A 21,967-nucleotide genomic window follows, 5' to 3' on the forward strand; every position below is an offset into this window, starting at 1 on the left:
CATCGTCCCGCGTCGGGGCTGGTGCTGTGGATCTGACGGCCTGTCACCCCGCTGCGCTCCTGCCCTGCGCGCACGTAGCTGCCCCGCTGCGGGCTGAGCCGCCCACCTGCCCCTGTGGGTCTCTGCCGCCCGTCTGTCCGTCCATGCCGCAGCCGCCCCGTCCACCTCCTGCCCTGAGCAGGACCAGCGCTCCCCGAGCCATGCTTGCTCGGGCACGCTTCTGCCAACGGGACGGACGGCGCTGCACCGCCGTTACCGGTCTTCGTCTACCGCTCTGGTGATGCCCATCCTCCCTCCCGCAGGGAGCCCGCGGTGCCTGCCCTGCCCAGTCTGGGGACAGGGGCAGAGCCCGGCTTTTCTTCGCCAGCAGCTCCTACGCCTTTGAAATTGCTATCGTGTCCCTCCTCCCTGTTTTTTTTTTGGGCAAAACACCCAAATTCTTTAAATGCTGCTGTGGCCTGCAGAGCTGCAGACACAGTCCCTGGCTCTCCGAGGGACTGTCCCCTCCGCAGCCCGTGCGGTGACAGGAGCACCGAGCGCCTTCGGGACTTGCCGGTGCTGGCTGGGGCAGCGAGATCAAACCCTGCGCACCTCCCTCCTGGATGCATTTTCTCCTTCAAGGGTTGTTGCTGCCTTCGCTGAACCGTCACGTTCACCAGCATCCTCCACCCCCGAGCACGCGAAAGCCAGCGTGCTCCGCTGCGTCGTCTCCCCGGATGACTCCTGCTCTTCCTGGCAAACACCGGGACTTGATTCTGGGAGTCAGAAGCTATTTCATCTTTTTATCTTTGTTTGCCAGGGGAACGCGAATGGAGCTTTTAGCTCCTCAGACCTCTTGATCTCGTGCTGGTTGAGAAATGTCTGAAATTAAGCCAGTTTACCCTACGAGGGCTGAGCTGGCCCCGGAAGAAGTGCGGTGCCCGCTGCGCGTCAGCTGGCTGCCGTGGGTACGCTCGGTGGAGAGAAAAGCCAACAACAGGCAGTTTTGTGATCGTCATCTGACCTTCAGTAGGAAGAATTTTACCGTGCAAGGTTGCGGGCAAGGAAGGATAAAGGCCCTGTTGCCGAGCCATAAGCGAGCGCTGGCGAGCTCGGGGCAGCGTGGCCACGGTCCGTTGTCACGTGTCCGTCCGTCTCTGGGCATCCGCCACGTCCCAGTCTTGCAAACGGGCACGGAACGGTCATTTAGAAAGTCACCCCCTGGGTTCCTCCTAGGTGTGACGTCGTCTGAATTCTTCCCCTCGAGAGTAGGGGACACAAAGAAACAGGCGCCTTGTGCCTGCTTGGCTTTGCTGAGCCCCTTGTCCGGCCCCATTCTGCACAGCAGACGTGGGGCGCCAGCGTCCCGCGGGGCTGCGCCGCCCGGCCTCAGCCGCGCTCTGCCTCGCAGGGTGACGGCAGGAAGCTGGAGGACGCCGGCACGTACCTGACCCTGCCCTCCACGAGGAACCTGTCGGAGTCGAAGCTCCTCTCCGGATCCTCCTTCCGCGTGAGCGGGGGTGCATCAGGCTTAACTGTGTCGGCCCGGGACAGCTTCCAAATCTCAACGCTCATCTGCTCCACGAAGCTGACCCAGAACGGTGAGTCCCGGCTCTCCGGGGGCTGGCGGTGCGTTTCCGCCCGCTGGAACGTGCTTCTCCCAGCGGCCGGCTCCCCGGCTGCTGTCTGCCGGCAGCTGGCCCGGGGCTCACGCCCGTCGCACGCGGCACCGGGACAGCATGCCAAAAACGCAGGAAGAGCGGGGACGGTGAGCGCCGAATTACCGTTTCGACACGGTCAGGACTGCCAAGGCAGTTCCCGGGGCAGGTGCAGGCTGGCAGGGCAGCGCGGTCCTGGGGGGCTTCAGGGGGCTGCCGCCCCGGGGAGAGGAGCAGCAGCGAGCAGGAATGCCTGCGGCCGGGATGGCGCTGCCCTGCCCACCGCCCCGGCCGTCCGGGTTCGCTGCCCTCGCCCCGTGGCACCGCTGCCGCTGTGCCCCGTGCCGTGCAGCCCCAGCCCCGCTCCGAGGGGACGCGGTTTGCTGCAGGCTCTGTTTGCACGTCGCCCGGTCAGTAACTCCGGGCTGGAACTCAGGGTTTCTCATTTTTTCCCTCTTTTTTATTAGGGTTATCTTTTGGCTTGTGTGTCTCCCGGGCCTTCCTGAGGCAGCAGCAGATTAGCTGTGCGAGGTGGGGGAATGCGAACGAACAGTACCAGGCTGCAAGTGCTCCCGGGCTCTCTCCCACGTCGGGGGTGCAGAGCCGCGGCCATGCGTAGCGCGCAGTTTCTCGGCCGGCGCGAACCTCTGCGGGTGGTCATTGATCTGCTCCGGCCCCTGGGGGAACTGAGCCGCTGCCTCCGCTCTGGGAGCTGGAGCGAGCCGCGGAGCGCTGCTGTCGAAGGCTCTGAGACCTTCCTCGGGCCCGTCGAAATCAGGGTGGGAATCGGGGCTCCCTGTTTTAAACCCCTGCCCTGGGTTAGCTAGCGTGGGCTCCCGGCTTCGCGCAGGTCGCTGCAGCGCGGCCACGAGCGTACGTGCCATCTCGGTGCAGACGCGTCTGCGTTTGTAGACGGGATCTTGCTTGTGCGAATGTTCCGGGAGGTGGCGGAACAAAGGTGACAAAGCGCCGGTGGCTGTCAGACGGCTTCCCGCGCGCCTCCGGAGCGAGCGGGGAGAGCAGGGCTGGCCGCAAGCAGCCGGGCACCGGCCCTGCGGGAAGGAAGGGCTGCTGGGGCCGTGCCGTCCCAGTGCCGTCGCAGGCGCCCAGCTCGGGGGGGAAGCGCGGCGTGCGCACCTCCGCCGTAACGGGTCTAACCGCGCGGTGCTGCGCGGCGGCGCCGACGCTTGGGCTGTGGCCGCGTTTGCAGCGCGCGTGTCTGCGTCGCTGCAGAAAGCCCGGCAGCGGCCGTGGCCGCCCGTCCCTCGGGGCGGGTGACGTGAACGCTGGGAGGCGTCGTCTCCAACCGCCCGCAGGGCGAAACGCTGCGCGGCCGCGCCGGCAGCCGGTGGGCTCCGCGCTCGGGGGGCAAGCAGCGGCAGCGCTCAGCCGGGAAGGCCGGCGTTCCCTCCGGCCGGCCGCGCTGCCTCTGCAGGGACGACGGACGGAAGCGCTTTGTCCTGCTTGTGCTGAAGTGCCACGAAGCAGCTGGGCGAACCGCAGCCCTGGCGCGGGGCTGGGGCTCAGGGAGCGCAGCCTCGCGGCTCGCGGGACGCAGCGCGCGGTGACGCAGCGCGGCCGCGCTGACGGGGTCCGGGGCTGGCGCGGTTCGGTGCGAACGGGGCTCGGGGCCGCTGCTGTTCAGTTAATTCCCTTCCTGCAGCACAGTTACAACTTCTGCAGTAACAACCTTTCATTTAGCCGAGTTTTATCCTCTTAGGGCACTGAAGTTGGGAAACATTCTGTGCTGAGCAGCAGTGGCACGGGGGAGGTCGGGGGGTCCTGGCCACTCCCGGCAGTGCCGGGGCAGCAGCCCACACGTGCCGCAGCGCTTCCCGCGAGCACGGCTGGCGCCTCGGCACACGGCCCTGTGCACGTCTGGACGGCAGTGCGGCCGGGAGCGCAGGGCAGGCGCCTGGGTGGGCGTTGGGGAGCCACAGGGGGTGCGGGGGCCCTCGCCCGATCCCAGCTCCGGCATGGTCCGGCCGGTGGAGGGCACGAGCCGGGGGAGGATGGCGACCAGATCCCTTTTCTGAAAGGTTCGCGGGTTCGCGGCAAAGCCGCAGCTCTGGTGCCGAGCCCTGCTGTTTCGGGTCTCGGTTTCTCTCCGCGGCGGTGTAAAGAGGATGGCAGCCCCTGCCCACGCGGCCGCGCGACGGAGCAGCGGGAGCTCAGGCACGATGGGCGCTCGCCCCATGCTTCACCCCGGGGCGCGAGTGGCACCTTGTCCTCCGGGATGGGGCCTCTCCGTCCGGCTGCCCTGGGCAGCAAGGGGGGGCCGGGGCAGCCCGGGGGGCCAGTAACATTCGGGTCTGGCGGCAAGCGGAGCTGTGCTGACTCTCCCGTTCCTCCCACCCAGTCAACCTGCTGGGACTGCTGAAGTGGCGCTCCAAGCCCAGCCTCCTCTCCGGGAACCTCCAAAAGCTGATGAACGTGGATGGAGGGGAGGTCATCAAGGTACAGCCGGCATTTTTCTCCCCGCCATGCCGGGATCTTCCTTCCCACCTCCTCCCGCCCCTGCCCTCTGCTCGCACACCTTCTGGGGCGGCTGCTCCCCGAGGGGCAGGCACTGGGGTGTGAAGGCTCCCGGGGTGCCGGCAGTGCCGGCACCAGGGGTTTCCTGGCAGCCTGGCCGGGCGTGCCGAGAGCAGCTGCCGGAGCCGGCGGAGCCGCCCAGGCTGGGAGCATCCTGCACGGCCTCAGCGCCTCTTCCCTGCGGCGACCGCCCCGTCGGCCCCGGGAGCCCCTCTGGGACCGCTGGGGTAGGCGGGCGGCCGGAGGGGCCGTGCTGGGCTCCCTGCCGAGGGGCAGGCCGAGACACGGAGTCGTGTCCTGGCGAAGGGCTGGATGCCCCGGGCTGGGAGAGGCCAAGGATGGGCACAGGAGCTCTGTGCCCAGGCATGCCGCTCCCGCACTCGGGTGCGGGTCCGGGATGGCACTGGAAGTTAACACTTGAGCCCTGACAGCCCTCTTGTCTCCCCCAGTTCCTCCAGGACACGCTGGATGCCTTGTTCTCCATCATGATGGAGAATTCAGACACGGATGTCTATGACACGCTCGTCTTTGATGCCCTGGTAAGCGAGACCTGTTTCCCCACGCGCGCTGAGCGTGGGTCTGACCCCACTGACCGGTGCAGGGTGGGCCCAGGTCAGGCTGGGGCGGGTTTGAAATGGGGCTTGTTGATCTGACCGGACGAGCCGTGCTCAGAGCTGTGCAGCACCTCCGGCTCCCCTGCAGAGCCGTGGGCCGGCACGGCCTGCCCAGCCCGGCACAGGGCAGGGCTGTGGCTCTGCAGGGACGCCGTCCCTCCGGGGGACAATTGCAGCAAGGTTCCCGGGTGTTTCTCCTACACTGAGACAAGAGTGACCCCAGTAATGGGTCCGGGGAGGGTCGGGCTTGGGGCAGCTCTGGTGTGACACCGGGGTTGGCGGTGTTGCGAGCTCCGTGTAAGCTGGCCACCGAGTCCTGTGGCCGCTGGGCTTGGGGCTCATTTTGGGCTTTCCACGTCCCAACAGGCTGGTGGCCTCAGCAGCCCCCATGAGGGGTTAAGGCTGCTCTGGCTGTGGGCAGCCGGCTGTCCCCAGGCATCCTGCTGCCCACACTGAGCCATGCCCATCGCCCGCTCCCCCCAGGTTTTCATCGTGGGGCTAGTGGCCGACAGGAAGTTCCAGCATTTCAACACCGTCCTGGAGGCCTACATCCGCCAGCACTTCAGTGCCACGCTCGCCTACAAGTGCGTACTTGGTGGCCATGGCATGGGGAGGGTCGCGGCTGGGACGGCGGGCACGGGGAGGGACGGGGCCGCGGTGCAGGGAGCGCCAGTGGGAGCTGAGCTGCGGCTCAGCGGCCGCCCCGACGGCTGCTCGGCCGAGGCCCGGAAACCCACCGAGCCCTGGCCACGCGTCCCTGTCCCGCAGGAAGCTGATCTCGGTGCTGACGCAGTACGTGGACCACGCGAGCCGGGGGGAGCCCTGCGAGCCGCTCATGCGCACCTTCAAGGCCCTGGAGTACATCTTCAAGTTCATCGTCCGCTCCCGGCACCTCTTCGCCCAGTAAGTACTGGTGATTGCTCCCACTGCTGCAGGTGCCGTGCCCTGCCGGGCCACCACGCCAGCGCCGCGTGTCGGCAGCCCCGCTGGAGCGTCGGCCCCTGGCGATGGGGTCTGCGGGAGGGAGGAAAGGAAAGGTCCCGTGGGGGTCCCTGTGCCCCGGGAGCAGTGCTGGTGCCGACCGTCAGTCCCAGGGATGCGGCACTGGCATCTCGACCCGCCTGGTGCTGGTGCCAGCTGCTTGGCTGCGATGTGGCACCCGGGGGTAGCACCCGCGGCTCCTGGCACGCTGCGGACGTGCTGCTGTGTTGGCCGGTCCCCGGCCAGGCTTTCCTCCACCACCACGCTTCCGCTCCCCGAGGTTTCCAGCAGTTTTCCGCTGGTTCCTGCCGCGCGTGCGCTGATGGAGAGCCTCACTGCGAGGTGCGAGCGGGATCAGCTTTGGGGTCAGTCAGCCGGCGTGCAGCCCACGTTCCTGCCGTGCCGCGCCGCGCCGGCGACTCCGCCTCTGCGCAGTCGGGCCCTGCCCCAGCTCCTGCTGCCAAATGCCATGGCGCGGGGAGATCACAGAATAGTTTGAGTCGGAGGGACCTTTAGAGGCCATCCGGTCCACCCCCCTGCAGCGAGCAGGGGCGTCTTCCAACGACCCCCAGCCCCTTTGCGTACGGCTAAGCCAAACGCCATCTGAACAGGGCCAGAGGGACCGGCGGCGACCTCCTGCCCGAGGCAGGGCTGGCTCTGCCCGAGCCGCCCCTGACGGGTGGGTTTTTCCAACGTGCTCTTAAAAACCTCCCACCATGGAGATGGCAAAACTTCCCCCGGCAGCCTGCGTCCCTGCTAGCTGGCGCTGCGGCTGGAACGGCTTTCTGGCGTCCAGCCGTGCTCTTCTCGCTCATTCCTGGAGAGCTTCTGCCTGCCCGGCCTGGGCTGCTTGGGAGCTTTTTTGTGGGTTTTTCCTTGGAGAGGAAGATGCTGCACTGAGCCTCAGCGAGGCTCGCCTTACTGCAGCAAGCAGCAGTGCTCCGCTCAGCTCGGACCGTCTCGCCCCGCAACCTGCTGTCGGCCTCTGTGCCGCCCCGTGGCGTCTCCAGCTCGGCCGACGGCGTTACCTGCAAGCCTCCTGCCCGGCACCAGCGTCGCCGTTAGCGGGTGTGCGTGATGAGAGCGGGGTCTGTGCAAGGACTGCCCTGGTGCGTCGGTGACGAGGACGCAAGCCTGGCGTCGGGGGGCTCGTACGAAGCACCTTCTGCCTCTGCGGCTCCGGCGGCGCCCACAGCTCCCAGGCCTTGTCCCGGGCTGCTCTCCCGCCTCGGCCGGTCACGTGGCTCTCGGATAATTTCCAGTGCAAAGCATGTATGCGGTCTCGGGGGTCCCTCGCGCCGCAACAAACCCAGCGGCGGCACGGCGCCTGCCTCGGGCCGTGGGGCCGCTTGTCCTGGCTCAGCAGCTCTTCCCCCACGCAGCACAAGCTCTAACGGGGGTTGTAAGAAAGAGAGAGAGGCCCTGGCACAGGTTGCCCAGAGAAGCTGTGGATGCCCCCTCCCTGGAAGCGTTCGGGGTCGGGTTGGCCGGGGCTTTGAGCGACCTGATCTAGCGGAAGATGTCCCTGCCCGTGGCAGGGGGTTGGACTGGATGATCTTCGAGGGACCCTTCCTACCCAAACCCTTCTGTGACCCTGTGATAAGCGGCGTAGGAGGCTGGAAGCCTCGATGGTTCCTTGTTGCCACTGAAGATAAGGCCAAAGTGCCCCCCGGGTACCTCCAGGGTCCCGCAGGGACCCAGTTTTATTTGCTCCCTGTGGACACGAGGTTCCCGTCCTAACCTGCGTGATGGAACAAACAAGCCTCCTGCGGGCAGGCGTGGGTGAGCCTGGGCTGGAGTGGAAAGCTGAAAACATGATGGCTCAGAGTTACCAGAAAAAGGAAGTTACGTTCCTCTTTCATTCCAAGTACGCGGCACCGAAAGCCGAAGCGTCCCAAGGGGGAGGCGGGAGGCGAGGTCCCTCCGCGCGCCGCATCGCCAGCCTGCGCTGGGAAAGCAGCAGCGTCGCCCCGTGCTGTGGGGCCTCGGTTCGGCAGGCGGGCGTTTTCCCGGGAGCGGAGCGAGAGCCCAGGGTCTGCTTCCTCCGCCTGCGGTCCCGAGCACCATGCGGAGGTGCCAGGACGGGTGTCGGCGTCCCCGTCGGTGCGTTGTGCCCCGCTCACGGCGAGGAGCCGCCTTGGGTTGCCGGCATCCCCAGGGACTCTCGGGCCTCGCTTCGCCCCCGCTTTGCCTGTGCCGCCTGCCGGAGTTCCCACGTAGCCCCCGCTGCAGAGTGCCAGGGTGCCAGCGTGCGAGCCGCTGCGCCCGGGCTGCCCTTCCTCGCCGCTCCTGCCTGCCAGCCCTTCCCAGGGCCTCGCCGGCGCCAGGCAGCCGCGCCAGGGCTCTGGGGTGCTCCGGCGCTCGGCTGAGGTATCTACCTCCCCGTCATACACGGAAACGCAGCGCAGATTCCCCAGCTTATAGAACTTCCGGCAGAGAAAATTAATTACATGGAGCATTTGCAAACAGCCCTGTGAATTAGTTTGCATTGGAATGAAGACATCCCTGAAGACATTTGGTGTTTTTATTCATCTTCCCCTTATCTTAGTGATCTTAACAGTGCAATAACATGGACCCCTCAGATCTTCTAAATACTTTAAACGGTGCTACAATTTGTACACAGTCTATAATTTAAAGAAATTAGATTGTAATTATAATAAGTTACTGCAGATTGCTGTATCTATTTGGTTATGTGGCGTACCGCTGGAATCGGCCGCGCAGCTCAAGTAGCTCCTACGAGGATCCCAGGTTGCTGCGAGGGTGACGGACGGGGCCTGGCCGGCGTGGGGCTGGGGGTCTGTCGCACGAGCCCCTTCGGCAGCTCTGTGCCCGCTGCCTGGGGAAAAGGCTCCCCGACTCCCCTCCGGCCTCAGGCAGAGGTGTGGGAGCTGGGGGGCTGCGCGGGGGCCGGATCCCGGCAGGGGCCGGGGGAGCACTGCGCCCGAAACGTGCTTTCCTGTGGGAACGCACCCCCGGCCCTCGCTCTGCGGGGAGAGGCCGTGCCACGTCTCCAGCTGCCCTCGCCTTCGGCACCCCACGCGCTGCGCCGGGGCACACGGGGACCAGCGGAGCCCCCCAGCGCTCCCCGCCACCTTCCCTATGTCGGGGGCCTCTCCCGTCCCCTGCCCCGGCCGCGGTAACCCCCACTCCCCTCGGAGCCCCCCCGTGCCCGCGTGGCTCCGTCGCCTCGAGGAGGGGGCTGTGGGAGCCGGGGCATGGCAGTGGCGCGACGACGGGGTCTCCCACTCGCTGCTTCCTCCCTGCCAGTTCCTCCAGCTGCTTCTGCTTTTTGGCCGCCACGCAGGGCGGCGAAGTTTTCCTGCAAGCGCCTGTCGTCGATCCGGGGCTCCGCCGCGGGGATCTGCTCCCCTGCCGGCGCAGGGGGAGCTGGGGTCGCTGGCCCCCGCCAGCATCCCTCCGGTGCCGCCTGCTTTGCCCAGCCTCGCTCGGCCCCCGCTCCGGCAGCACCCGTGGGCTCGGCCGCGGCCCCTCTCCCGTCCCCGGGACAGCTCAGTGCCCCTGCGAGGACCGGCCCCTCGCCCCTCGGGCCAGGCGCTCGTGCGGCCAGGGACCCCGCGGCTGCTGAGCGTCCCCACCGGCCCCCTCCTGCGGGGCCCTTGCGGGGGTCCCCGGGGTCCCCAACGGCTGTCGCTGCGGCTGGAGGCTCCTGCGGAAGGGCGCCGGGGCGCACAGGCGGGGCGTCCCTTCCCGAGGGCCAAGCGCGTCGCGTTCGGTGCGGGTTTTGGCGCAGTCCGTGCTAATTACCTTAGTTAGCTCGTGCCCGGAGAAGTTTTCCTGCCGCTTGGCTGCGGGCGCTGGCGGGGCTTCGGTGCAGCACCTCGCACTCGGCCGCCTGCTGGAGCCTGGAGCCGTCGGAGCCCCGGCGGGAGCGTGCCCCGTGCCTTTATGCCCGAAGGGCGCTGGGCTCAAGGACCGGGCTCTGCCCTGCCCGTTTTCCTGCTGAAATCCTCCGAGCCAACAGGTCGGTGGTAAATTAAAGACAGCCCTGACCCGCGCCTGCCGCAGCCGCGCGCCGCAGCGGGGGCCGTTGTCGTGGCTTAACTGAGCTGCAAGCTCCGAGTGCGTTACGCTGCCCCGGTTTAAGTCGGTACACACCGAGAAGCTCAGAAATCGGTGTTGACAACACGTCTTGCAATTGTTAAAATAGCCTCTCGGTTTTGCGCACGCCCTCTTTAAGGCAAACACAGAATTTTGTAGGCGAGAGTTTACGGTGGAGGTGAGCTTGAAAATCCGTGCCCGTCGGTTCTGGGTCGATGCGTCAAAAAGAGGCACTGTGAAAAATCCCACAAATCTGCAACAACGGGGGATCGTCACATGGCGCCGTTGCTGTGAGGGCAGAAGCTGGACGTGGACCTTCATTTCCGTTTGCTTATTTTAATGCATACAGACTCCTTTAAACCTCCCCGGGTTTTGGGCCAGGCTGCGGGGAGCGGGGGGCTGCTGGGGGCTCCCACCCTGCATAGAGGGAGGGACCGTTCTGGAGTTGGCCTGAGCTTTGCTTTGGCTTGGAGGCGGGTCAAGGGCTGTAAACCAGCCGCTGCGTTCGGGCACATCTGAGACCCGCCGGACCCGCGACGTTCTGTAGGTTCCCGTGGGCTCACTTACCAGGTAGGAAAGATGAATGTGAAAGGAGAACTACCCAACTCTAATTCCATAAAATAAAGCAGCGAAGTTTTTTTTAAACATAGACTCAATAAAAAAAGACTTTTTTAAAAAAAGCAAAAAGCGACGGGTCTTGTTTGTTCTGCTACCGCACGCACGATTGGAAGCCAAAGCACAGTTAAGAGCCAAGCCCGCTCTGCTCGCCGCCGCGGCGGCTGGTGAGCCGCGGGCAGCTCGGGCTGGAAGTCGCGTCCTTCTCTGCTTCTCTGCGTTTCCTCCCTGGCGGGGCTCACCGCTCCAGTCGCCGCCTCGGCGCGCGGCGTGGGTTCGCTCCAACGCGGCCCGTTTCTCACAGCGGGTTGTTGCGGTGACTTTACTCTTACGATTATGCGTTTGATTTGCAGCGTTGAAACTTTCTCGCGGTTTTGCACGACTCGCGGCTAAAATCCCCCGCGTGTTCGGTTTGCTGGGCGGCCGGTCGCGCGGGTGGTGCTCCGGCTGGAGGGCGCGGGAGGTTTCGTGCGGGGGGAGGATGCCTCTCCACAGCCTCCTTTGAGAGGACTTTGGTGCACAGAATCGCGTAAAAGAGTCTATTTAAAAGAAAAAAGCGTATCTGTGAGTACGTGTAAGTGATGTATATGAACACTGCAAGAGAGCAGGTAACAGTCTCTAATACGGGCAATCCTGCACCCCTGAAGCGTTGCTGCTGGCTGGCCCCGGGGCTGGGCGGTGGCCGTGCCGGGGCCGGGGCCGTGCCAGGGCTCGCTGCTAGTCCCAGCTACGGAAAATGGTCGTAATTAATTGGGATTGCAGGTGGCACCCGTGGTCGCCCCGCGGGGGAAGGCGTGCGGTGGCGGTGCGGTGACTCTGGCTGTTGCAGGCTCTACGAGGGGAAGGAGACGGCTGAGTTCCAGCGCTCACTGCAGCGGTTCTTCCTCTCCCTGAACCAGCTGATGAAGTCCCCGCTGGAGGGTCCCACGCTGCTCTCCCAGGTACGGCGGGGCCGGTGCTGCAGGGGGCTCAGCTCTGGCGTGTGGTGGGATGGACGCTGCCCCAGCGGGGCCGACGCTGGCTGTGCCCGTGCAGGGGTGACGCTGGCCGTCCTGCACGCAGAACTCCCATGCACGGGGCGTCAAAGGGAGCTGCCACCCTGCGCGGTGCCTCGCTCCCCCCGGGGACCCCCGCTTGTCCCCCCACTGCAAAGCCCCCCGAGGCCCCAGGCCACAAAACCCCGCATTGCGCGGGTGCCGGGAGCCACGCGCGGGTTGGGGTCAGCAGCTCGGGCAAGCGCTCTCCCGGCCAGGCGTGTGCCGAAGCCTGGAGAAGAGGGCTGCTGGGGCTCGTCCCCGTCCCGGAGCTGGCCTGGCCCCCGCTCCCTGCACCCTGGGACCAGGCTGGCACGGGGAGGGTCGGGGGGAGCAGAAACGGTGCCCTTTGCACTGCGGGTCCTTTACCAGCAGCCGGTGCCAAGCTGCTCCAGCCGCCGGCGAGGCGGCGCTGGGGTTGGGGCCGAACGGAGGACGCGACGGCGCCACGTGCGCTCTGCAAAGTCCATTAGCGAGAGGAGGCAGGAGCCGGCGCCGGCGCCGAGTCCGACTTACTTTGGGGCCGCGCCAGCGGTGGGGACGGGGCCGCGTTCCGCGCCTGCGGTCTCCCGGCTGGAGAGAGGCGCGGCAGAGCGCGGGTGGGACCTCGTCTGCAGGCCGGGACGCGCGGTGGCCCCGGGACCGCTGGCAGCTCCGGCTCCTGTGTTGCATTATTTCATGGCATTCTTAGATACTCCCTTATAAACTAATCTAATTTAAAAACAAGCAGTTTGAAGACAAAACCAGAGCTGTCCTCACGGAGAGGAGGAGGGCTGTCCCTCCCTATCCCCTCTCCATCTAAACACCGGTCGTTCAGGTTCATGCCGCAGTGCCGCTGCTTGAGCCGCTCTGCTACGGTAACCACGCGCGGCCGCGTCACCGGCTGCTGCACGGCCGCCGGTGCCTTCCCGCATCAGCCAGCACCTTCTTTCAGCCCCAGACCGAGCGCCCAGCGTCGTGCTGCCTGGCTCCCGGTGCCTCTGCCCAGCCTCACCCCTGCTCCCCCGGCCGGGGGGTCCCATGGCTTCCCTCGTATCCCGAGCCCCGGCCACCCCGGCCACAGGTCCTGTGCTGTGTCCTGCGCCGGTTCCTGCTGCACCCCGGCCGCTGGGTCTTGCTGCGCCCAGCCCTGACGGCGCCTCCTGAACGCCTTGAGCAGGTGCTGCAGGGAGACGCTTTTTGTTCCCGTTCTCCAAGCGGGCCCCGCAGCTGCCTCAGCGAGCCTGCGGCCCGGGCACCTCCGGCTGCGAGAGCCGGCTCCCGGCTGTACCCGAAGGGCCTGGAAGCGGCTGACGTAACTTTGCAGCTTCGTCCAGTTCTGCTCTTTTCTTCAGAGCGGCGTCTGATCGGCCCAAGGCAGGGCTGGCGGGGGCTCATTAGCTCAGCGCTCCGGCAAAGGCCACCTCTCCGGTGGGGGGCGAGGGGCCGCTGTGGGGCTGCTTCGGGCCGGCAGGTTTGCACTGTTTTGCTCGCAGCCGTGCAGCGGGGGCCGGGTCCCCGCGGCTCTGCTGCTGGCGCCAGGCTGGGGGCCGGGGGCGAGCCCGCGGCGTGGTCCCGGCCGGGGAGCCGGAGCGGCTCTTCAGCCAGACGCCCCCGGCGACCCCAGGAGCGCTGTGACCCGGCGGGCGCCCGGCGCGAAGGCGGCGGAAGGTGGCTGCTCCCTGCGCGCAGCCCGTCCCCAGCCGGGAGCTGAGGGCCGCTGCGGCCGCCGGCGCCCGCGCAGCCCGAGGCGCCGTGGGACGGGCTTGGCTCGCTGCGCTGCTTCGCCCCCGGAGCCCTGGTTTTCCCTGCGCCCAGAGAAGTTGAGTTTTGAGGCGGGGCTGCGGCACAAACTTAAGCGAACCCGAGGGTCGTGCCGGCTGCTCGTTGCGCTGAGCGAGGCGGAGCGGCGCACGGCGGCGGCGGCGGCGCAGCCTGCTTGGAGGGAGCCGGGCTGGGTCCAGCGCCCGCCGACGGCCCGCGCAGGCGCGCCGTGGCGGCAGGTCGCTGCTCGTGGTGGGTGCGCGATTCCCCTTGCTCGAGCCTCGGCGAGGCCGCCCCGCTCCGCGCCGTCTCCCCGCGGTTTGGGTCCAGGCTTAGCGGCAGCTCGGCAGGGCGGAGCGGAGGAGGTGGCCCCAGCCACCCGCGGCCCCTCGGAGTATTTGGGTTTGCATTTGCATTTCACAGCCCTGAGGGGTCCTCACTGGCGTCCGCGGTCGGAGCTTTTCTGAGGCTGCTCAGACTCTTCCCCTGCGGCCGCTGGCGCGCGGGTGGGTTTCTGCAGGGGCCCTGCCACCAGCGTCACGCAAAGGTGGCGGTCGCTGCCACGCACGCCCCAGGGCCAGCGACCGCCAGGCTCTGTGCCTGTCCCCGCGCCGCAGCGGGCTCCCTGATGGCCACCTCCCTGCCCGCGACCGCCGGACCCAGCGGTCCGTCCTCCAGCTCCGCCCGGGCAGCACCGGGCGGCGCGGGCAGGGCAGCGGGTTCGCGCAGACGTTGCTGTTCTGCCCCTGGGGAGAGCTCGGTCCCAATTTGAAGGTCGTGGCCAGGCCGCCGCGCTCCTGCCGTGGAAGATCCGCAGCAGGGGAGGGGGCCGCTCCGCAGCGGCGAGGGAAAGGCGTTTTCAGTGCTGCACGGCCAGGCAGGTACCTCCGCAGCTGCAATAAAAGCCAGAACCGGTTTCTGGAAGAAAGCCTTTCTGAGGCGAAGATGCTGATATTTAAGTCTTGTGACACTGGAAAGACTCCTGAGAAGGGAGAAAACGTCTATATTAGCTCAGTTTTTAAAAGGTGAATCCGATGACCTTGCTAGCTGTAGGCCAAAGAGGCTGGCCCTCGATACCGGCTCAGTCACGGAGAGGGTGCGATCCGTTCGGGGCTAAAGGATGGCAGTATAATTAGTGTTAATCAGTCCAGCTCTACTAAGCGTGGAGTTTAATACAAAAAAAGGTCAAATTTAGCTGATACTTTTTTGAAGTTACAAATGTGGCTGACTAAGATAACCGACATAATAGGCGAGACCAGCAAGTGTTCGACTTCATATGGCATTCTGATTTAAAATTAGCGTTGGTACGTTTATGAAAAGAACTACTTTTAATCTCCTTAATATGTATCTTCTCAGTTCTAAAAAAAGCCATTACAGATGGAGAACCGTCATGCTGGGATGGGCATTTCTTGCGGCTCCCAGGGGAAGGGGCTCTCGGCTCAGAGGTCCCCGCGTGTTTGCGGGTTGCCCAGACGGGGCGGTGGGCAGCGCGGGGGGCCCGGGGCAGCCCCGGCTCTGCGCCTGGGCTCTGCGGGCGGGTTGGTGCCCGGCCGGGGCTGCGGAGCGGAGCCGGGAGCTGCCGGCGGCGAGCGGCCGAAGGTGACCGCGGGTGCGGTGCCGGCGCAAGGAAATAGGTCAGTCCCTGGATTTATGCGCAAAGAGGCGTTAAATGGAAGCGTCCGGCGGGGCACGCGATGTCGGCGAGGCTGTCGGCTGCAACAGGAGAAGGCTTTGCAAGGGCTGCAGGGCGGCCCGGGGCCTGCTGCGGTGGGAACTGGCACCGTCCCGGTGCGAAGAGGGCAGCGAAGACGCTGACCGCGGCCTCCGCATGCCCGGGGGAGACGGCGTCGCTGCCGCGCCGCTGCGTGCCGCGGGCAGAGGCAGAGCCCGGCCCGGCACAGGGCGCTGGAGCGCGCCGAGCTCGCCGGCAGCGCGGCGCTGGGCGGCGGGACGGGCGGCTGCTGCTCTGGGGCTGGCTCTGGGCCAGCCGGGCCTCTGGGGCGGAGTTTTCAGTCACACTGGGACGTCTGCGGAGAAGCCCGGCCAGCGCGGCTCGGGCCGAGGGTCCGCCCTGCCCGTTACTGCCCTGACGCGGGGCCAGAGCCGAGCAGCGGTTTCGGTCCAGCTGCAGGGTGCTCCCAGGGCAAAACCCTGCAGGGACGCGTCCGGCCGGTGCCGGCGATCTCCCTCTTCGCTGCGCTCGGAGGGGTGCATCTCCGGTTAAGTTGTCCAGGTGCTTTTAAATCGATGTGAGTTTGCGCTGGGCTCCCAAACTCCTACCGTAACTCAGAGGGAGGCGACGGACTCGGTGCTGAAACTGCTGGGTAAAAATTCCTGGAGCGGAATCGCGTGGCGGCTGGCCCCACGTGCGCTGAACCTCCTGAAACCGATGCTGAAGCGCAGAAGCGCCGAGACCACCCCGGCACCCGGCTGCCCCTGGGGGCTGGGCTGCCGGCGCCGCGTTCCACGCGATTCGAAGCCGAGGGAAGCCTGAAGGACCAGCTGTCCTGGCAAAGCCAGAGACCAGTGAATTTTAACGCAGAACAATTTGTGGTCAGTGTCTTTGCTGTTCCAAAAAACCAAGTAGCCACGTGTCCCCCAGCCTTGCAGTGAGGGCGCGGAGCCGGGCTGGGCGCAGGGCAGCCGCGCTGCTCTGGCGGCCTCGGCAGCGGCAACTGCCAGCAGCTGGGAGCGGTGTCGGAGGCTTTTACAAGCGGCGCAAGCCAGGGACCGCGTACCCGATACTCGTGTTGTAGGAGCTTACGTGGTTTCAGAGCGAAAGCTGGAGACAGCTCTTCTATTGACAATGGTGCAGGTGTGTGCCCGTAGCGGCTGCGGGTGCTTTGCGGGACGCCGGTGGCTTGGCAAGAGGCAGCTGCTCCCCGCCGGACGCCCCTTCCCAGGGACGGCACCGGCGATGGGCCGGCGGGCACGGGCCGGGCTGGGCGCGGAGCCGCTTTACCGGGAGGGGGGCTGAACCGGGATGGCGCCGGCTCAGCACCCACAACCTGGGGGGAGGCAGGAGGGGCCGGGGGTCACCGCCCCGCCCGTGCAGTGTCCGTCTGTCCGTCCTGCCCCGTGGGCGTGCGGCGAAGCACGGCTGACGCGGTCAGCTCTCTCATCTTTCTGCAGGGAGCCGCCCTGAAGTACGTGCCTTTCATCCTCGAGGACGTGTTCGGGATCTTCGACTCCTCTGCGCTGGGGTAGGGTCCCCATCGCCCCCGTCCCCCCCAGCCCTGCTCTGCGGCGTGCTCCGTGCGCGCAGCCACCGCCGCCGCCCCGCTCTCGTCCTGCGGCGACCCCCCGTCCCGCAGCTGCCGGCCGGGACGCGGGCTGACGCCATCGAGCCGGCGGCGAGGGCGGGCAGGGGTCCTGGGTGTCCCGACGCCTAGGAATTGCCTCCTTGCCCCGCTGCTAGTGCAAAGCCAGGGGAGGGACTCGCTCCATTTCAGCGGGGGCTGCGCTTCAGGCGGGGGCCGGGCCTGGAAACCCTCCGTTCCAGCCAGGTCCGGTTCGGGAACGCGGGCGGGGTTTTCACGCCGGCTGTCTCGGCGCGGCCGTCTGCGGGGGGCACACGGGGGGCTGCCTCGCGGCGGGACGGTCCTGCCCCGCGTCGCCTCGCGCGGCTCTGCCCGCGCCGGGCGGCCGCCCCGCTCCCAGCAGCCCCACCCCGACCAGCACACAGGGGCGACGGGTGCCCATGCCCCGCTGCCGCGCTTGCCTTCTGCGGCAGGAAAGCGGCTGCCGGCGCTCGGGACCGCAGAGCGAGCGCGGCGCGCGCGCGCTCCGCGTCTAACGCTGGTTAAATCCCGGGCGGCAGGGCCTTGCTGCGGGACTTCGTTGGGAACCTGCCGCCCCAGCGCCTGCTGAAGCAGAAGCTGCGGTCCCTGACCAGCATCGTCAACAGCAAGGTCTTCCAGTGCTACGGTGAGAAGGGGCACCGGGGGGTCCTGGCGCCCGCGCTGAGCTCCCCCGGGAGGGCCGTGGCACAGGACGGGGACGAGCCCCTGCGGCGGGGACCCCTCCGCTGCCCCGTGCCCGGGGCGGCTCTGCGGAGGGCAGCAATCCGTCCCGGCTCGTGCTGGGGCCGTGCGCCGCGCAGCCCCTCGCCGGGTGCAGCCGGCGCCGTCGGCGTGAGCCCCTCCTGCTGTCTGATCCGCGGCCGGGCCGCAGCGGGAAGACGGTTTAGCCGAAGCCGTGCGCGGCCGTGTGAGGATGGTTTGGCAGTGGCGTTGGCGGGCGTCGGGGGCTTGCTGCCGGGCGGGAGCGGCGTGCTGCCTGGGCTTGCCCCGGCCTGCCCTGGCCCTGGCGGTTTGCTATTCTTAGGAGTAACCTGGGCGAGGGGAAAAAGCGTGGCCCTCATAAATTGTGCCCTGCAAGGCAGAAGTGAGTGGATGCACGCTGGAGGACAGACTCGGGATTTAAAATAATCTCAGCAAGGCTGGGAAAAGGTTTTGAAAGATGTAGACCCTATTTAAGTTCAAAACAGCCATGGGAAAGCGACGCCTGCGCGAGCGGAGGAGGGAGCCCCGGGCGGCGGCGGTGCCTGGGGCACGGCAGCAGCGGGGCTCAGCGGTGCAGCCCTCGCGGGGGGTCCCCGGGGCGCGGGAGCACCCGGCACCCGGCTCGGCGTCCTCGGGGCCTCGGCTGGACCTACTTCCCGGCGCGGTGCTGGGCGGCACAAGAAACCTGTGGCTGCGCTGAGGAGAGCGCTGAGAGCGGCGGCGCTTAGAAGGCGGGCTGAGGGAGACATGGCTGAGGGAGACATGGCTGAGGGAGACATGGCTGAGGGAGACATGGCTGAGGGGCTCGCGGCAGGAGAGGGCACAGCGGAGACTCAGCTTCTGGACATCCACGGGGTGCCGTCAAGGAGCGGGGAGCGGGCGGCCGCGGGGCGCTGGGCCCAGGGGCCCCGGGCTTCGGCTGCGGGGAGGCTCAGGGGAGCCGAGCGGCCGCTCAGCCGCGGGCCGCGGGGACCGCTCCGTGCCTCTGCCCGCGTGGACTCGGAGAGACGGCGACACAAGCGTGCCCAGCGGCCACGGAGCGCGGGAGGCAGGTCACCTCCTGCCGCCTGCTCCCGCTTTGCTCTGAGCACCCACGATCCTGGGGGTGCTCCCCGCGCCCTCCCCACGTCCTGCCTCGGGTCCCTGCCCGCGCCCCTCCCCACGCGGGAGGCACAAGGAAACAAGAAGGAAGCCTTCTCCCCCGCTTTCCTTCCCCCCAGCCCCAGTTCGGCGGTGCCGTCACGGCGACGGCCAGCACCGAGCAGCCGCCCGCGCAGGGTGGTCTCGGGGTACCGGCCCTGCGCAAAGCCACGGGGCAGGACGTGTCGGGGAGGGCACACGGGTTCCGCCCGCTCGGCACTCGGGCTCTATCGAGACGGTGTCCGCTTTAAAAAGCCTCCATCTGTTAAACCTGGAGCGCCTTTAACAGCGCGGGGAACCAGAGCACAGTCCGTGGCTGGAAGCTGAAGCAAGAGAGGTTCAGATGAGGCTTTTCTGTTTTACTTTACTTTTGCAGAGAGGTTGAGTAGCTGTGTGCAATGGGTTCTCTGTGGTGGAGCCTTCCCACCAGGTTTTAATGTTTTTCCAAAAACCCTGCACCATCTGAGGAGGAAGATGGCAGCTCCGTGCGTGTGGGTCGCAGCCCAGACCAGGCGTCGTGCTGGTCCTGTGCGTCCTGCTGGTCCCTTTCCTATCGCAGAATCACTGAGGTTGGAAAAGACCTTTGAGACCATCAAGTCCAACCATCAACCCAACACCCCCACGCCCACTAAACCACGTCCCGAAGTGCCACGTCCACACATTTTTTGAACACCTCCAGGGATGGTGACTCCACCACCGCCCTGGGCAGCCTGTGCCGGTGCTTGACCACTCTCTCGGTGAAGAAATCTCTCCTAATACCCAGCCTAAACCTCCCCCGGCGCAACTCGAGGCCGTTTCCTCTCGTCCTGTCGCTGGTTACTGGGGAGAAGAGACCAACCCCCACCTCACCACAACCCCCTTTCAGGCAGTTGCAGAGAGCGATGAGGGCTCCCCTCAGCCTCCTCTTCTCCAGACTGAACACCCCAGTTCCCTCAGCCGCTCCCCATCAGACTTGTGCTCCAGCCCCCTCCCCAGCTCCGTCGCCCTTCTCTGGACACGCTCCAGCACCTCAACGTCCTTCTTGGCGTGAGGGGCCCAACGCTGCACGCAGTGGACGTCTGGATCGCGGCCCTGCTCCCTCCTCCTCCCCTCCCGCGCCGGGCCGGTGCTGGGGCGCCCGCCAGCCCGCGCCTCCCCTCCCGCCCAGCAGAGTGCCGGGAGCTGCTGCTGCGGACGGCGGTGCCCATCCTGCGGGAGCTGATCGAGAAGGGCGAGGAGGAAGACGCCTGCGTCGAGCTGCTCGGCAACATCCTTGAGGTGCTGTACAAGGCCCAGAAGGTAAATCCCATCTTCTCTGCTGCCTCCTTTTCCCTCCCCAGTCATCGCCTTGGGAAGGACCCGCCCTGAGGAGGGCTCAGCACAAATGGCTGGCCGCGGTACGGTTGGCACTGACCCTGGCCGCCCAAAGTCAAGGGGGGCTGTCGGTGCCCGCCGGTCCCAGCGGGAACCAGCCCAAGCTGGGGGTAAAACCCTTGCTTTTTCCGCCTTGGCCAGTCCTGGCGAGTTCCCATCAGTCCCCGCAAGCGGGGAAGAGGCCGGCAGGCTCGTGGGCAGCGCCGACGCGGAGGCAGGGGCGTGCGCTGCCGTGCCTCTCGCCGTCGCTGCCCCGCGGGCCGGGGAAGGGCGAGCGCGGGGCGGGGACAGCCGGTCGGCCGTCGCCTGCGGGCCCCTGGCAGCGCCGCGCTCCGCAGTTAGCGGCGACGGCCCGAAACGCGGGCCAGGGCCTGGGGGCACGGCGGTCCGGCCCACACCCCGCAGCAGGGAACCGGCCGTGCCCAGGCGGCGGGGAGCCCCGCGCGCCCCCGTCCCCCCGTGCTGCCCGCGGGCGCCTGCCCGCTGCCGCGCCGACGCAAGCGATCACCACGACGGACCGGTCCGGCCGCGCTCAGGGCTTGGCAGATCGGGCGTCCGGCTGGGCGCGGTCCCGCTGCGGCCGCCTGACCGCCCAAACGTAACTCGTCCCGGCACGGCCTCCGGTGGGACGGGGCCGGTCTCGCTGGGCGTCAGCCCGACTCCCTGGGTGCCATTTGTTGCAGAGCGCGGAGGGGCTGCGAGCGCAGCACGGTGCCGGCGAGGGACAGCGCGAGGACTGTGGGGACGCGGAGCTGGTGAGTGCCTCTCCGGTGGGTTTCAGCACTGGGTGGGTGGTGGGAGCGAGCCGGGCGCCCCTGCGCATTGGGGAAGGGCTTATCTGCATCTCCCCGCGGTGCCGAACGCTGTGCGGGGCCAACGCACAGAGCCGGGCTGCCGGCCGGGCTGCCGGCACGAGGGGTCAGGCCTGGGAGGTGCCCATGGGGGGCGAGGCCGGGGGTCCGCGTGGCTCTCGGCTCGCTGTGGGCCCCCAGCACCCCGTGTGCTGCGCTGGGGGAGACGTCGGCACCCAGACCGTCACCCGGGCTCCCCGCAGCCTCGGTGCTTCCTTGTGTACCGAGGGTGGGCTCGGGCCGTTCCGGCTCCTCGCTCGGGCCAGGGGCGAGCGAGGTCTCGCGGCTCTCGGGGGGCCGCGGGGCGGCCCGGCGGCGTTGCCAGCGCAGCCGGCGAGGCGCGTGCGAGGTGCGCTGGCGCTCCGGGGCTGGCTCACGCTGGGTCGCAGCCCCACCAGCATGCCGGTGGGCCCCCCGGGCCCCGCTGGACTCGCTGCTCCCCGAGTGCTGGAAGGATAAAGCACGGGCTTGCAGCACGGGCAGCAGCGTACAAAAGGCAGAGCGCGAGCGGGGACGGCGTGAGCTGCGGTTGTGGTCCTGCCCCGGCATTGCGGGTGTTTGGGCCGGGCATGGGGAAGCCACAGGCGCGAGCACAGCCCTTGCACGACTGCGCTGGCGGCTCCCCCCCGCATCGCCCTCCTCCTCCTCCATTTCCCGCAGCACGGGAACACGGCATCACACGCAGCGTGGGACGTGGGTCGCGTCACTGTGGTGCCGGGCCGATGTACCTGGTGGGGCCGCGCCTGGGTAGCCATTCCCTTTTCCCTGTGCTGCCTCCGTGCTGCCCTCCATCTCCTGCCTTTCTGCAGCTGGCACCGGGCCACTTCCCCGGGCCACCCGCGAGCCCATCACCACCTCTCCCCGCAAGCCCCCATCCACCCGCAGCTGGGGGTCGCACGGCAGCTGCCGGTGGCGGCCGTTCCCGCAACGTTTTGGGAAAGCGCAGGGCCCTGTGCTCTGGCTCCACAGGACACTTCCTCCACTTCTGTCCATTCTAGACCGGTTTGTCCTTTTAGGACCCCAGGGAAGCCCAGACGTCACACCTGCAGCACAGCGACCAGCTTTTTAATTCTCATGGCACGGGGAAGCCCAGGCAGCGGAAGGGAAAGCTTGGAAACTGTGGTTGGAGTGTCTCATTTTGGCCTTGACTTTTAAACATAAAATAGCCTTTAAGGAGAGGATGGTCAGGATGCTCAGGGGTGAGGAAACCGCCCTGGGGCAGAGCTCTGGCCGGCGCAGACACAGCCGTCCCCAGCCGTCCCTGGCTGCGTGGTCGGCTTTGCCAGGGAGGGGCATGAGGCCGAGCTGCGCAGAGACCCCGAGCCCCGTATCGACACCGGCGTCGGTCGCCTTGTTCCAGCTGCAGCTCCAGCTGGTCGCCCCGACGCTGCCAGCCCCCCG

General features: G+C 67.4%; 1 protein-coding gene across 1 annotated transcript in view; it reads left to right on the forward strand.

The window, feature by feature from the left end:
• Nucleotides 1–857: 857 nt before the first annotated feature.
• LOC309404467 (dedicator of cytokinesis protein 2-like) overlaps nucleotides 858–21,967 on the forward strand; it is a gene marked incomplete at both ends in the record, with an annotated part of 60,363 nt that continues 39,253 nt past the window's right edge. The window contains 11 exons of the mRNA XM_081998937.1: nucleotides 858–947; nucleotides 1,247–1,580; nucleotides 3,997–4,094; nucleotides 4,622–4,711; nucleotides 5,270–5,370; nucleotides 5,555–5,689; nucleotides 11,271–11,382; nucleotides 16,351–16,421; nucleotides 17,039–17,145; nucleotides 19,513–19,640; nucleotides 20,399–20,470. Coding sequence (XP_081855063.1) covers nucleotides 858–947; nucleotides 1,247–1,580; nucleotides 3,997–4,094; nucleotides 4,622–4,711; nucleotides 5,270–5,370; nucleotides 5,555–5,689; nucleotides 11,271–11,382; nucleotides 16,351–16,421; nucleotides 17,039–17,145; nucleotides 19,513–19,640; nucleotides 20,399–20,470 — 1,338 coding nt within the window. The remainder of the gene's footprint in view (nucleotides 948–1,246; nucleotides 1,581–3,996; nucleotides 4,095–4,621; nucleotides 4,712–5,269; nucleotides 5,371–5,554; nucleotides 5,690–11,270; nucleotides 11,383–16,350; nucleotides 16,422–17,038; nucleotides 17,146–19,512; nucleotides 19,641–20,398; nucleotides 20,471–21,967) is intronic.

Source organism: Phaethon aethereus (genome assembly GCF_964289735.1).
Source record: "Phaethon aethereus genome assembly, chromosome: 4".
Classification (NCBI taxonomy): Eukaryota; Metazoa; Chordata; class Aves; order Phaethontiformes; family Phaethontidae; genus Phaethon; species Phaethon aethereus.